Below are 16,487 nucleotides of genomic sequence, written 5' to 3' on the forward strand. Positions count from 1 at the left end.
AGATTATATAATAAATATATTTATTATAATACTGTATACAATACCTATTACATATATATGAAATGATTCAGGTACCTATTTTAATGACTGTACAAACAATATTGAAATTATCCATCAAATTGTTAAGCATAACCAATTTCTCCATTTAATTCTTTTTTTTTTTTTTTTTTTGGTCTTTTTGTCTTTTTAGGACCGCATATGGAGGTTCCTAGGCTAGGGGTTGAATCTGAGCTGTAGCTGCTGGCCTACACCTGAGCCACAGCAACACCAGATCTGAGCTATGACTGTAACCTACACTAGCTCATGGCAATGCTGAATCCTTAACCCACTGAGTGAGGCCAGGGATCAAACCCACAACCTCATGGTTCCTAATCAGATTCGTTTCCACTGTGCCACGATGGGAACTCCACTCCATTTAATTCTTAAGTTTTAACTAAATGACAATAGCTGGACCCTAATTTTATTTCTCATTTGGTTATATGAAACACTCATGTAACCAAAATATTCACACCAAAAGAACAATAAATGTTTTTTTCCCAGATTTTCCCAGATTTTAGTATATGAACTCATTCAAATGCATTGATATTTACTCAGGATAAAGAAATAAGAATGCTTTATAAACATATTAAATAATGTAAAAATATCAGACAAACATGTACCAATTAACTGGAGCACTTCACACTGCCCAAATAAAAGTGAAAATTATTCTGAAATAGGAGACTTTGGCTATATAAATTCAAGGTAAATAATTCTTTCCTGTTAGGTAATGGAAGTTTGCAGAAAAAGTTCATAGAAAAAGAAGGGACAAATTATTTTAAAGAAATCTAAACCATCACTGAGAGAAGTGTCATTATTAAAATAACCCTCATTTTTGTGTATATTAGTACATAAATAAATACAAGTATATGATTGGCTTTACCCTAAAACTAGAGCATCAGAGTTACTGCTGTGGTGCAGTAGCTGACTGCAGCAGGTCGGGTTGCTGCAACGGCACTGGTTTGATCCCTAGCCCAGTGCAGTGAGTTAAGGATCTGACACTGGGGTAGGTCACAGCTGTGGCTTGGATTCCATCCCTGGCCTGGGAACTTCCACATGGCACAGGTATGGCCAAAAAAATCCGAACGCCCGCCCCCTCACCAAAAAACGAGAGCCTCTACGTCACATTACCTTCTTTAAATTTGTTTATTATCCAGTCTAGCTGATCCAGCACGCTGCGGAAAGTACCCATATGATCAAGGACTTCTTCTGTTATAGAATTCAGGATCTATGTCATAAAAGGGCAAGAGGTGCATCTATTATCACTTATTCTGTCATGTAGGACAACTATAACTAGCAAATTAATCCTTTTATAAATTAAAAACGAACTTGGATTTCCCTCAAAGTCTAAAAAATCATTTCAAACATTCTCCCAGTACTTGTCTAATTTTTTTTTTTTTTGGTATAAGTATGGCTAAAAGGAAACAGGGGATAACAGCAGAAGTGTAAAGATAATATAAGCAGGCAGTAAAAACAAAAGAAAACAAAAAGACCTCAACGATATAAGAAATATTAGAAAACTATAGATTTATCAAAGAAAAGAGGACACAGACACTGCGGATACCTTTAAAAAGGAGTATTACATTGGTTATATATCCAGCACGTAAAAAGTTTAATTTTCAAATGATGAAGAGATAGGAGCGTTTGGAATAAAAATGATGGAAGAACTATAAACTATTAAGTATATTTTCATATTTTTAGAGTACCAAAGTGACAGAGAAGCAGGATAAAACTGAAGTCCCCCATAATCCTGTCCTTCAGAGAAGTACTGTGGGTATTCAGTGTAGTAAACAAAGTTAACATTTCCTTAGGAATGAATGCATTTTCAGGTACCGAATAGGAAATTTAAGGATGGGGATTCAAGGCTCCAGCCCTCTGATTCAAACACATGATGTAAGGCACGACGCAATCTTACTAGTGTGAAAACAAAAAACAAAAATCGAATGCTCCAGAACTTGAAAGAGGATCGTCGTTAACTTGGGGGGATGGACGGGCAGGGGGTATGATGTTCCTTTTAGCATTTTTAAAACTTACTGATTTCACACTGATTCCAGGAAAGAAGCCATTGATGACAACATGAATGCAATCTTGCAGCATTGCGGTTCGAAATCTCTCTAGTAAATCTCTCTTAGAGCCCAAACCGTAAAGCACAATGTTGAACCCTAAGCTGTAAGAAAGAGAGCATTCATGAGATTAAACTTCAATACTTTTTTTTTGGCTGCGCCTGCAGCATACAGAAGTTCCTGGGCCTAGGGACCGAACCCCTGCCACAGCAGTGACCCCAGCCATAGCAGTGACAATGTCGGATCCTTAACCACTAGGCCACCAAGGAACTCCTAAACTTTGGTACCACTAGATGACAACTTGATAATTAACCAGTTTCCTTAATCTAAGCTTGTAAAAAATACAGGAAGAACTGGCATGGCTAAGTAACTGTACTGATTCCCAACTTACATAAAGCAAAAGCACATTTTTTTTTTTTTTTCCCTTTGGTCTTTTCTAGGGCTGCTCCCATGGCATATGGAGCGTCCCAGGCTGGTGGTCTAATTGGAGCTGTAGCCACAGCCAACTCGGGATCCAAGCTGCATCTGCAACCTACACCACAGCTCACGGCAACACGGGATCCTTAACCTACTGAGCAAGGCCAGGGTTCAAACCCGCAATCTCATGGTTCCTAGTCAGATTCGTTAATCACTGAGCCACAACGGGAACTCCACAATTTTATCCATACCCAAGATGATAGTTCCAGCTTTCAGTAGCTTTCTCTCCAGCTCCCATTACCTCTCAAGTGATACATGCCTGGAGGCAAGGGAGAACAAGGGAGGTACAAGGCACTACAGAGTTTCACAGGCTGAAGGGGAGTTTTAATAGGTGGGTTAAGTTGGGAATGTAAGCAGGGGCCAGGTCACAAAGGTCTTGTTAAGTTAACTAAGACAGTCATTGGATTTTATTCTATGGGATATGAGCATTTAAAAGTAAGAAGTCAAAGGGGGAGGGATAAATTAGGAGTTTGAGCTTAACATATACATACTACTATGTGTATAATAGGTAACTAACAAGGACCTACGTTACAGCACAGGGAAATCTATTCAGTACGCTGTAATAACCTGTATGGGGAAAGAATCTGAGACAGAATGGATATATGTATGCGCATAACTGATTCACTTTGCTGTACACCTGAAACTAACCCAACATTTTAAGTCACCTATATTCTAATAAAATTTAAAACAAAACAAAAAGTAGTCAGCTGTTAAGTGAAAGGTTTTAAGTAAGAAAGGAACATTTTATTTTTTTAAGAAAGATTACACTTGGAGTTCCTGTCATGGCTCAGCAGTAATGAATCCGACTAGTGCCCACGAGGCATGCAGGTTCAAGCCCTGGCCTCACTCAGTGGGTTAAGGATCTGGTGTTGCTGTGAGCTGTGGTGTAGGTCACAGATGCAGCTTGGATTCTGAGCTGCTGTGGCTGTGGCCAGCATCTACATTTCTGATTTGACTTCTAGCCTGGGAACTTCCATGTGCTGTGGGTGTGGCCCTAAAAAAAGCCAAAAAAAAAAAAAAAAGGATTACACTGGCTGAGTGGGGGAGTGGATAGAAAGGAGGGTAAAACCGCCAAAGGCTATGGACTTGAATTAGTGTCATGGAGAAAAATGTAAGGTGTCAAGAGCTTTATAGGTCAAATCAATTGGATTTGAAGAATGATCGGACATGGAAGGTAAATGAAGGGGAATATTAAGAAGAACTTAGTTTTTTGGCATGGGCATGAATGGGTGACACTCACTACATCAGGGAGTAGGGACAGATGGGGATGATGGGTTTAAGATGAGTTAAATTTTATGTATGTTGAATTGTTTACAGGACAGCCACATGGAAACTTCCAATATACATTCACGTCTGCTGCGGAGGAGAGAGATCTAGCTGGGCTGGAGATACCATTATGGGAATGACATACAAAAAGCCAAACTGAAGCCAAGAGAATGAATGAGATGACCCAGAACACTAAGCACTAGGGGTCAAGCCAAAGGTCAACGCCATGATTGTTTACAGTCGATCAGAAAGTGTTTATGTGATGCTCTGTAGCAATACAGGATAGCCTAGAAATAGACCCCAAAGGCAGAGGTTAGCAAGGAAGAAGCAGCAGAAAAAAAAGAAGCAAGGGAATTCAGAGAGCTAGCAATTCTACTGCAGTAGCTGACTATGAAGCAGCTGAGTGGCTGACTGTGACTATGAGGTCTGGGCTGGGAAGCAGAGCAAATCAAGTTATCCAAGTTGACACACAGGAAGAAAGAAGAATTGGTGGGCTAGAGGATGGGGATGGAATGAAGACCTGCCTTATAAACTGATAATGAACAGATCCCTTAAGAGTTATTGAGATAAGGTGATGTCCTAACAGGGAAGAGAATCGTTTTACTAGCATAATAAACCCCAGGATCATTGTGCCAATTTCTATGTTCTTACCACACATTCTCATTTTAGCATACATTTGAAGCACTTCCTTATATACTAAGGTCCCTTTCAATATAAATATAAAAGTAATTATAGAAAAAATACTATGTTTTAATTTTATTCATTCTTCTAGGTGTCTTAATGGAAACTTAAAACTTAACCTGAGGTATCTGAAAAAAGAAAAAAGTCCTGCTGCGTAGCACTGGAAACTATGTCTAGTCACTTATGATGGAGCATGATAATGTGAGAAAAAAATGTATAACATGTATATATGACTGGGCCACCTTGCTGTACAGTAGAAAATTGACAAAACACTGTAAACCAGCTATAATGGAAAAAAATAAAAATCATTATTTTAAAAAAATGAAAAAGGAGTTCCCGTCGTGGCGCAGTGGTTAATGAATCCGACTAGGAACCATGAGGTTGTGGGTTCGGTCCCTGGCCTCGCTCAGGGGGTTAAGGATCCAGAGTTGCCGTGAGCTATGGTGTAGGTTGCAGACGCGGCTCGGATCCTGCATTGCTGTGGCTCTGGTGTAGGCCGGTGGCTAGAGCTCCAATTCGACCCCTAGCCTGGGAACCTCCATATGCCATGGGAGCAGCCCTAGAAAAATGGCAAAAAGACAAAAAACAAAAAAACAAACAAACAAAAAAACCCGCAAAAAAGACAAATATCTTGAAAACTGAGAAAAGTCATCTAATAATACAACATTTCTACATTTGAGTCATAAAACTGGGAAAACAGCCATTTTTTCAAATTGTTACATATAAACAAAAAAGTTCATTGCAAAAAGAAAGTAAATGTCAAATTGCTTTGATTTTAACATAGACTTATGTAAATATTTATTATTCTTTATTTTACAAAGGTTTGCAATAATAGTACTTACTGTAACTGCAACATCCATTTATGAAATAACTGTTCATATTGTTGATTTAGTTGTTTAAGTTCAGCAGAAAAGGAAGGAGAAACCTTGCTCAATAAGTTACGCAAAGTTTGCTTTAAAAAAAAAAAAGGAAAAGGGTGGGAAGAAAATCACTCTCAAGCCACATACATCAATCAATCCAAACTAAAAGTACTTCCCTAGAAGCAGAGGTTAGAAGGGACCGTTACTGGAAATATGACTTTAATCAGGTTGGGTAATGAGTACATCAACTGAATGCACATAATATTTCACGATTTGCGTTCTTAAAATGTTTTAAACATTCTTTTTTAGTACAGATATGTAAAACAATAAAGAATTTGCTAAGTTTTGTCTAGAACCATTTACATGACCATAAATCCCAAATGTAAGGCTTTAATTTCTAAAAAAAATCATTACCATAAGGAGATGATTAAACCTGCCTCCCAGCTTTGACAACAAATCCAGACACTCTTTTAAAAACCTATGGATTTGAAAAAATGTAAAAGCTTAAGGTAGCAGCTCAATATTAATTCTCAGAAAACATTAAAGTTCTTTATCATTTACCATTATCATGAGTAAAATTCACGGCTCATTTTCAAAAGCTCTTTCTATCAAAAAGCTGTATATGCATTTTCACCCTGGCATTACCATGTTTTCATGATTCTATCCTTTTAGTAAAGTATTCTTTTAACACTGAAGACTAGAACTGCAATCAACATGCCAAGCATTCTAGCCTGTACTGTTGTTATTTATCCACACAAGACAAATTCTGTGTAAAACTGTTAAGTAGGTAGGTAGCTTTAAGGAATTTCTCTGACATTTTTTTCCTGATGTTCAGAGCCCTGGAAAAGCAGATAAAGCACTCGTGTCATCTCCAGTGGTCACTTACAATGGATTATCAGAGCACACTCATGCTCAGTGAAAACTTTGAAATGTCATCTCATTTTTGCACCTTCATTTCAAACTTTGTGCGGAATCGCATTACTAGTCCCAATACTTGCCCCTCCCGGTACCCATACCCTTTGCCATGTGATTTTGCAATCCCTTCCACTAAAAAGGTGGAGTCCAGTCCCCTGCTCTTTGACTTTGTTCTCGGCCACATGAATAAGGCCGAAGTGACACGGAGCCAGTTTTGAGCCCAGGCTTTAAGCGATGTTTAGTTTCTCCACTTCTCTTAGACCTCCAACACTGTCATGAGAAGAACATGCCTCCACTAGCCTTCCAAGGAGGTTCAACAAGGAAGAGAGACGTGTGGAGTGAATCCTGGATCAGCCAACTTCTAGTTGACCTGCAGACATGAGCTATAAATGCTTATCGACACATGCTATGGAAACTGTATCCATTAGCTACGTCCACAATGAATGAAAGACTTTCCTCTCCTTCATTATCGGTAACAGGTTTCTTTCATCCTCCGAGAGGTCTTTTTGTCTCTAGGATCTATGAAGTCCTACTGTGACCCTAGATCCATTTATCCTTCCCCTGTGTTGCTTATCTAAAAATATAACACATGTACTAGGCAGATGTTAGTGTCCTCTCTCCCTGGCAACAACTTGGTTTCTTTTTTTGGTTTCTTTTGTTTGTTGGCCACGCCTGTGGCGTGTGGAAGCACGTGGGCCAGGGATCGAACCTACGCCACAGCAGTGACCCGAGCGAATGCAATGACAACACTGAATCCTTAACCCACTGTGCCAAAAGGAAACTCCACAACTTGGGGTCCTGACACATGATTTCAGCTAGTCTCTGATTTGAGTTGCAATACCAATGAGATAGGTGGAGAAAAACAAAAAAAAGAAAGCAAAAAACAAAAATCCAACCACACAGCACCATGTCATGCAGGTCATAAAGGTTTTACCCTGTATTCTCTCTCTGTTCTAGAGCCTGAAAAACTCTCAAAAAGCCCTGTATACCATGGAAAACTGCACTGAATTCTAGGTTCAGTGAATAATAAAATCTTGATATTCTCTGAGCCAATATCAATCTCTTCTTGACTTAAATTATCAAGCCCACTTTCTAATGAAAGATTTTCTTATTCAGATGCTACTGTGTCCTCTCTTAGTGAGGTATCAGTCAAAGCCCTGAGTCTAATTGAATGGTATTTTTTTTTTTTTAATAAAATGAAACACCGGCCATAATATACAGTAACCTTGTTACTGCACTGGACAGGCTTTCCATAATATCAAGAAGCAGAATACCCTCTGCTTTTTGCAAGGCTTGTGACTGAAAGAAATCACGGTGTTTGTTTTATGATCAGCGTCAGATTCAATGAATATGTGCGTTAAACCAATAACATGGGTATCAAGGAAACTATAACCCTGAAGAAATAATAAGAGAAAAACATTAATAATTATATATGTATAATTATAGTATGTCAAACAGAATTCTAACCCAGTGAATCATTTACCATTTATATGATAAAATATGTAGTAGTTATATCATATTAATTTGCATTTCATTTGATCAGCGTAGTAATTCTGCCATGTACACTTACTCTTCAGATTTGCTGTCATGTAGTCTATTTTTCAGCTTACAATAAGAAAAATTTAGAAGTAATATTCCTTGGAGTTCCCATCGTGGCTCAGTGGTTAATGAATCCGACTAGGAACCAAGAGGTTGCGGGTTTGATCCCTGGCCTTGCTCAGTGGGTTAAGGATCCATCGTTGCCATGAGCTGTGGTGTAGGTTGCAGATGCTGGCTCGGATCCCGCGTTGCTGTGGCTCTGGTGTAGGTCGGCGGCTACAGCTCTGATTCGACCCCTAACCTGGGAACCTCCATATGCCAAGGGAGTGGCCCAAGCAATGGCAAAAAGACAAAAAAAAAAAAAAAAGAAGTAACATTCCTTGTAACATACCTGATCCAGTTTGGCTCTCTTTAGTTTCTGCAGTGTTCTATCAGAAGTTAAAACTTTTGAACTGCTGTGGGCTTCAAAGTATTCTTCTACTAACTCACTCTGAAAGTAGACAAAGCAAAGTCAGTTCTTAGTTTCAGATACTTGTTTTATATCAAAACTAGACATTAATATTAGTGTAATCAGGCTACGTGAAATTGTTTATCTGGCAGTCAGTATTTTCTTTTTGAAAGAACAACATAGATTAAGAACCAGGCAAATTTTTTTTTGTCTTTTAAGGGCCGCACCCATGATATATGGAGGTTCCCAGGCTAGGGAACCACAGTAATGCTAGATCTGAGCTGCATCTGCAAACTTCGCCACAGCTCATGGCAACACCGGATCCTTAACCCATTGGTCAAGGCCAGGGATCCAACCTGTGTCCTCATGGATACTAGTCAGATTTGTTTCCACTGAGCCACAACAGGAACTGCAGCAAATTTAATTCTACTAATAAAACTGGGTAACTCGGAGCTCCTGTCACGGCGCAGCAGAAACGAATGAGGAACCATGAGGTTTCGGGTCTGATCCCTGGCCTCACTCAGTGGGTTAAGTATCTGGCATTGCCATGAGCTCACAGACACGACCCTGATCCTGCGTTGCTGTGGCTGTGGTGTAGGCTGGCAGCTGTGGCTCCGATCAGACCCCAAGCCTAGGAACCTCCATATGCCACGGGTGCGGTCCTAAAAAGCAAAAACAAAACAAAGCAAAAAAACTTTAGAGTAACTCTTAGGATCATAGAAGTTAAAGGAATGACTAGATTGAAACAGTCTGTTTCCAGAAATAATTCCTAAATTCCAATATATAATTCTTATTTAGACTTAAAAGGTTTTACATATCAAAACCTTTGTTCTGCCTCACACAGTCCTAGCAAATCTTTTAATATTAGTACAGTTGAGGAACTGTGAAAATGAGAAAGAGACCAACAGCAAGATAAAAAAAAGACTTGCCTACTCTTCCAGTAAAACAGCTCACCATGTGTTCTATTGATTTGGGCAGGACTCACCTACAAGGGGCTAAGGAAGGAATGGAAAGCCATTCAAGCAACAGGCTTCCTAGACTGCTTGGAATCTTTACAGAGAATGCCTGGATAGATAATTAGCCTGTTCTCCGGCCATGTGTCTGCAGTGTTCTCCAAACAACTCAAGCTGGATCCCTAGCCACATCATTTATTACTTACACTGACCTGAATATATCAACAGCGTTACAAAAATGGAACTACAGGAGTTCCCATAGTGGCGCAGCAGAAACGAATCCAACTAGGAACCATGAGGTTGTGGGTTCGATCGCTGGCCTCGCTCAGTGGGTTAAGGATCCAGCGTTGCCATGAGCTGTGGTGTAGGTCACAGACTCGGTTCGGATCTGGCGTTGCTGTGGCTGTGGTGTAGGCCAGCAGCTATAGCTCCGATTAGACCCCTAGCCTAGGAACTTCCATATGCCTCAGGTGTGGCCCTACAAAGACAAAAAAGAAAAAAAACAAAAGCAAAAATGAAACTACATAAAAAGGCATTTGCTGAGAAGCCTTACCTCCAATTATCCAATCAACATTTATTTTTTATTTTTTATCCAACTGAATTGTCTCTTTTAGCATATACTATGGTATTGACATATGAAAGGGAATACAGACAGGCCAGGATACAAAATCAAGAAAAAGACACAAATATATATGGGAATTTTTTTTTTTTTTTTGTCTTTTTGCATTTCTTTGGGCTGCTCCCACAGCATATGGAGGTTCCAAGGCTAGGGGTCTAATCAGAGCTGTAGCCACTGGCCTACGCCAGAGTCACAGCAACGCGGGATCCGAGCCGCGTCTGCAACCTACACCTCAGCTCACGGCAACGCCAGATCGTTTAACCCACTGAGCAAGGGCAGGGACTGAACCCGCAACCTCATGGTTCCTAGTTGGATTCGTTAACCACTGCGCCACGACGGGAACTCCAATTTTTTTTTTTAAACAAATACTTCTCATTCTTGTCTTTTTAGGGCTGTACCCACGGCATACAGAGGTTCTCAGGGTAGGGGTTGAATTAGAGCTGTAGCCACTGGCCTAGCCACAACCACAGCAACGGCAAATCTGAGCTGAGTCTGAGACCTACACCACAGCTCACGACAACGCTGGATCCTTGACCCACTAAGAGAGGCCAGGGATCGAACCCTCGTCCTCAAGGATACCAGTCAGATTCCTTTCTGCTGAGCCATGATGGGAACTCCTATATATGGGAATTAATGTGAAGGGCTGAGAACATGTAGAAAAGTGAAGAAAACATTATGTTGATTCTCCCATGTGGATCACTTCGGTAGCTTATCTCTGAGATATCACCAATTTTTCTTTCTTTCTTTTTTTTTATTTTTTATTACTAAAATGAATTTATCACATCTGCAGTTATACAATGATCATAACAATCTGATTTCACAGGATTTCTATCCCACAGCCCAGGCACATCCCCCCACCCCCCACTAATTTTTCTTTAAAGTCTCTCTCTTTACTTACTGTTTTATCTCTTTTCATTTTCTTAGAAGGTGTTTCTTTGCAAACAGGAGCTGAAACTACTTTATTCTGAGCTTGAGTCTTTTGGCTCAGTATGACTTCATTAGTGTCCTCTTCGCATTCCTGCGCCAGCCCTTCATCCTCCTCTGAGTTGGAAGCAGAATATTCACTTTCACTGTCAGAATGAGACTGTGGAACTGTGGAGGGAAAGAGCAAGGGGGAAAGTGGGACAGTCTGACAAGAGGGGCATTGTAGGGCATCAGGCAGAGTGTGGGCTTTGAAGTAAGAGACTGTGACTTCTGGTTGTGTTATTACTTGCTGACGATTTCACCTGAGCTAGTTATGTATTTTCTGAGCATCAGTTTCCTCACTTATCAAATGAGGCCAACAGTGCCTAATTTAATAAACCATTGTGAAGATTACACTGAAATGCATGGAAAGCAACTAACAAGGCCTAACACACAGGAACTGTGGCAGAAATTGTCAATCCTGCCTAATACCATTCTCTTTCTTCCTTGCTAAGGAAACTCACTGTAAAATGCGGCAATTGCTCAACCCTAGGAGATAATTAATCACAGTAATTTAATTGTCTTTTCCTTTGCCAGATACTTGCTCGTTCAGCCTCCTTTGCAACTAGAGGTGGCTTGTAAACCTTTAACAAATGAAACTCGCAGGGAAATGTGCTGGAAGCTTCTGAGAAAGATTTTCCTCACTTTTGGCAGGAAAGCCTCTTACTTATACTCATAGCTTAAAGCTATGGAAGCCACGTTGCAATATAAAATATCAGACCTAGGCAGCTCCCGTTGTGGCCTAGCGGTAACAAACCCAACGAGTTACCATGAGGAGGTGGGTTCAATCTGTGGCCTCACTCAGTGGGTTAAGGATCTGCCGCTGCCATGAGCTGTGGTGTGGGTCACAGATGCAGCTCGGATCCTGCATTGCTGTGGCAGCTCCAGTTCGACCCCTAGCCTGGGAATCTCCATATGTCTAGGGTGTGGCCCTAAAAAGCAAAATTAAAAATAAATAATAAAACCTAAAAATGAAAATGCCAGTGGCAAAGCAAAAATATAGGAAAAACCTGGGTCCTTCATAACACTTTTGAGTGACTACATCAACCACAGAACTGTGTTTCCTTAGACTTTTTATTTATTTATTTAATTTTTTTAAGGGCCACACACATGGCATATGGAAGTTCCCAGGCTAGGGGTTGAATCGGAGCTCTAGCTGCTGGCCTACACCACAGCCACAGCATCACAGGATCCGAGCCATATCTGCGACCCACAACCACAGCTCTCGGCAATGCCAGATCTCCAACCCACTGAGCAAGGCCAGGGATAGAACCTGAGTCCTCATGGATGCTAGTCAGATTCGTTAACCGCTGAGCCATGACAGGAACTCCCCGCTAGACTTTTTATGATGTAAGATATTTCAATGTCTACAGCTTAAGGATTGTTACAGAATTTTCCATTGCTGCATAATGAAAATGCCATCCTGATACAGCACTCAATAAATAAATGATAGCTACTATTTTAAGTACTACTGATATATAGGCCCAATCCATCCCAGAGTTGACATAAGAATTATATTTTAGGAGATCCCGATGGGGCTCAGCAGTTAATGAACCTGACCAGGATCCATGAGGATGTGGGTTTGATCCCTGACTTCACTCAGTGGGTTAAGGATTGGCATTGCTGTGGCTGTGGTGTAGGCCAGCAGCTACAGCTCCAATTTGACCCCTGGCCTGGGAACCTACATATGCCATGGGTGTGGCCCTAAAAAGAAAAAAAAAAAAATAATAAAACACATTATATTTAAATTATAATTTAACTGCATATATCATCTTATATTGCTTCAGATATCTAATTACTTAGTATCATAATTTTTATGCTGAGTAAAAATGTAGTATTATCAACTCTATACCTTGAAAAAAGAAGGGTTACAAGGCATGGATTTGACAGTGTCAGCAAATATTATTGTCAAGGGGTCAACCCCAAGGAAGGAGTTGACATTTTTCTGAAATATAAAGGTCAACAAGTCATTTGCCCCAAAGTTAAATATTTAAAAAGCCAAAACCATTTTTAATTTCCCCAAAGGTGGGACCCATGTCTATTTACTTGGCTTTGTATAATATTTAGTATGAATGTGAATATTTAAAATTATTTCAATATAAAATTTCTAAATAAATCAATAGAACCACCTTCAAAACTGTCTCAAAGCAAATAAACCAAAAGGTACTTTATTTTATGGGTGACGCTTTTTAACTAACTTTAGTATCCACTGACTAAAGTGTGAAAGACATAGTGCTAAATGTTAAAGTAGAAGAGAGTTTTGCCCTTAAGGAATCTGTAGTTAGAGGACGTGAATATATCCTTCCTTTTGTGAAATGAAATAACAATACAGAGTTATAATAATAAAAGAGAGTAACAGTTTAACACCTATTAAGCACACTGTCAAGGTCAAGCACTTACACTGGGCACTTCTGACATCCTTTATTTCAGTTCATCTCAAAACAACTGAGGCCGGTACCATTATCATCCCTATTGCGCAAATGAAAAAGTTGAGGCAAAAGAGAGGCTCCTGTAAGGGACCAGGCAAGCCAAAGATAAAAAGTAAGCACTCAAAGACTAGAACCTATTATTTGACCATTACGGCCCCTTGCTTAGGTGCTGCGTTTTTACAAAAACTCAGGGTAAAAAGAAATACACACCTATTAATCTTTTCCTTAGCCCACGAGGTGCTGTTGACAGAAACTCGCTTTTATCACTGCTCTGTTTAAAAATAAAAAAGCAATATATTTTAAATAGTCAAATAATGAGGATGACATGGAAATTAATGATAGATATGAGTGAAACAAAGGCTAGACTAGAAGAAAAATATTTTGTTCTCAATAGACATTAGAACTAGACCTAGAACTAGAAAACAGCAAATGAATCTGTTGGAAGAAAGAAATTAAGAGTATAACAACAAAAATGATACAACAAATTCCAAAAAATTCGTAGAGTGATTCTAGAAATTGTATTCCAGACATCTGTAAAGTATGTACTGCTATTATTATGTAAAGGAAAAGCATAAGTTTATCAGCCTTTGAGCCATTCTTCACCCATCAGATTAGCAGATTTTTTTTTTTTTTTTTTTTGTCTTTTGTTGTTGTTGTTGTTGTTGTTGCTATTTCTTGGGCCGCTCCCGCGGCATATGGAGGTTCCCAGGCTAGGGGTCGAATCAGAGCTGTAGCCGCCAACCTATGCCAGAGCCACAGCAACGTGGGATCCAAGCCTTGTCTGAAACCTACACCACAGCTCACGGCAACGCCGGATCCTTAACCCACTGAGCAAGGCCAGGGACCGAACCCACAACCTCATGGTTCCCAGTCGGATTCGTTAACCACTGTGCCACGACGGGAACTCCAGCAGATTTTTTTTAAAAAGGTAATACTCCAGTGATGATGAGTAAGCAGGAACCAGGACCCCTATACTCATGGCAATGGGCCTTTTAATATACTAGAAATTTACTGATGTGAAAGTGTTATATTCTGTGAGGAGAGAAACAGAGATACCTACTTTTCACTTCTCTATTTTTAATTCTTTAAACATGTTGCAGAAGTATAATGTATGTTTTTCTTTTCCTCATAGAATAACACCATTCAATTTATAGCACATGAAAATGCCCACTGTTGTAGACATGATACCTTTTTACAGTACTGATAAGAAGACAAATCACCCTGTGGTTTTTGGCGACAAAAAATTTAAGTCTGAGAGGTCCCTTGGTGGGGCAGTGGGTTAAGGATCTGGTGTTGTCACTGCTGTAGCTTGGGTTGCAGCTGTGGTTTGGGTTCTATCCCTGGCTCTGGAACTTCCACATGCCGCAGGTGCAGCCCAAAGAAATTTGTCTGTTGTGATAAATTGTTCACCAACAATTGGTTACAAATATTATAACTAAATAAATTTTGACTTGAGATATTAAGAAGAGTATTATAATAATTAAGCTGATCCCAATGGGCTTATAAGGTATATCATAATATGTTTCAAACTCTTTTGATCTGGATCCTCAATTTTTCATTTTTTATTTTATTTTTTTGTCTTTTTGCTTTTTAGGGCAACACCCACAACATATGGAGGTTCCCTGGCTAGGGATCTAATTGGAGCGGTAGCCGCTGGCCTACACCACAGCCACAGCAACGCCAGATCTGAGCCTCATCTGCAACCTACACCGCAGCTCACGGCAACACCAGATCCTTAATCCACTGAGCAAGGCCAGGGATTGAACCCACAACCTCATGGTTCCTAGTCAGATTTGTTTCCTCTGTGCCACGATGGGAACTCCCTGCATCCTCAATTTTTTTTTTACATTTTGCCACCTTGATCCAGTATACATGTGCATATATAACAGAACCAAATCATAATTAAATAATACATATGAAACAGCTATTTTCTATTTTAGTCTTTCATTTTTTAAGTTGTAGGTCATTTCATACTCAACTGATTTCAAGAGTGAACTCTTTGAGACAACCTATATTGACAAAGCTGAAAATGATCAGGTATGAAAACATTTGTGTAAAATAACTGTTTCATAAAATTCCTGCTCAAAAAGATAAGGCTAAAAACTAATAAATAACTTTACTGTTTGCTACAGAACTTTCTGCAAACTAATTTATCTTGACAGTTTGCTCATTTGGGCGATCTATTCTCCCATCCAGACAATAGATTACTTACTAGAGCAAACAGCTTGCTTATCAAACATAGGTTTCCTATCAAAACTCAGCTCAAGACCTTCTCCTCACTACGTCCACTAATCCTAAAGTACCATGTCATGAATTTTGTCTAATGCAGGTCAGTTTCCCATCTTGACAGATGGGCCTTAAACTCCTTGAAGTGCAGATCCCTGAGCCTGATATATTCTCCCCTGAAGCCCCGCTTCCAAGATCATGCACAGACTCCGAGGGATGGTCTCTCCTACTGTGGTAGGTTAATAACACTGATTAGCAGATTTTCTGGAGTTCCTGTCGTGGCTCAGTGGTTAATGAATCCTACTAGGAACCATGAGGTTGTGGGTTTGATCCCTGGCCTTGCTCAGTGGGTTGAGGATCCAGCGTTGCCATGAGCTGTGGTGTAGGTCGCAGATGAGGCTCAGTTCTGGCATTGCTGTGGCCCTGGTGTAGGCCAGCAGCTACAGCTCCGATTTGACCCCTAGCCTGGGAACCCCCACATGCCACAGGTGAGGCTCCAGAAAAGATTTAAAAAAAAGACAAAAAGAGAAAATACTCAGAGGTAGTTCTGACACAGAAAAGACATGAGTTGGGTCCAAAACTCCTGGCTTGGAGTTCCCATCGTGGCTCAGTGGTTAACGAATCCGACTAGGAACCAGGAGGTTGCGGGTTCGGTCCCTGCCCTTGCTCAGTGGGTTAAGGATCCGGCATTGCCATAAGCTATGGTGTAGGTCGCAGACGTGGCTCAAATCCCATGTTGCTGTGGCTCTGGCATAGGCTGGTGGCTACAGCTCTGATTCGACCCCTAGCCTGGGAACCTCCATATGCCGCAAAAGCGGCCCAAGAAAATGGCAGAAAAAAAAAAAAAAAGACCTGGCTTCATTTTCCAGCTTTTCTCCTTCCTAGTGTGGTGAACTTAGACCAGTCACTTCAGCTCTGTGACCCTCAGTTTCTCCATCTGTAAATTAGGTATTTAACTGGCAAATACCTGTAAATAATATCTAAATTAAGAGGTGAAACAGTTATTTTTCAC

At 40.1% G+C, this 16,487-nt stretch overlaps 1 protein-coding gene and 1 long non-coding RNA gene across 4 annotated transcripts in view; both read right to left on the bottom strand.

Moving 5' to 3' along the window:
- The window catches only part of LOC146396078 (uncharacterized), a 1,511,729-nt gene that overhangs the window by 712,722 nt on the left and 782,520 nt on the right, over positions 1–16,487 (bottom strand). The window lies entirely within an intron of this gene.
- Positions 1–16,487, bottom strand: part of ORC2 (origin recognition complex subunit 2) — a 43,775-nt gene that overhangs the window by 10,083 nt on the left and 17,205 nt on the right. For all 3 annotated transcript variants that reach the window (XM_021074957.2, XM_021074956.2, XM_021074955.2), the window contains 6 exons: positions 13,460–13,520; positions 10,756–10,949; positions 8,229–8,327; positions 5,366–5,475; positions 2,071–2,203; positions 1,168–1,264 (listed from right to left, as the gene is read on the bottom strand). In XM_021074957.2, the coding sequence (XP_020930616.1) occupies positions 1,168–1,264; positions 2,071–2,203; positions 5,366–5,475; positions 8,229–8,327; positions 10,756–10,949; positions 13,460–13,520 (694 nt within the window). The remainder of the gene's footprint in view (positions 1–1,167; positions 1,265–2,070; positions 2,204–5,365; positions 5,476–8,228; positions 8,328–10,755; positions 10,950–13,459; positions 13,521–16,487) is intronic.

Source organism: Sus scrofa, chromosome 15 (assembly GCF_054392235.1).
Source record: "Sus scrofa isolate SSC_HxYL_T2T_F1_AM1 chromosome 15, Sscrofa_HxYL_maternal_Yorkshire_Landrace_v2.0, whole genome shotgun sequence".
Taxonomy (NCBI): Eukaryota; Metazoa; Chordata; class Mammalia; order Artiodactyla; family Suidae; genus Sus; species Sus scrofa.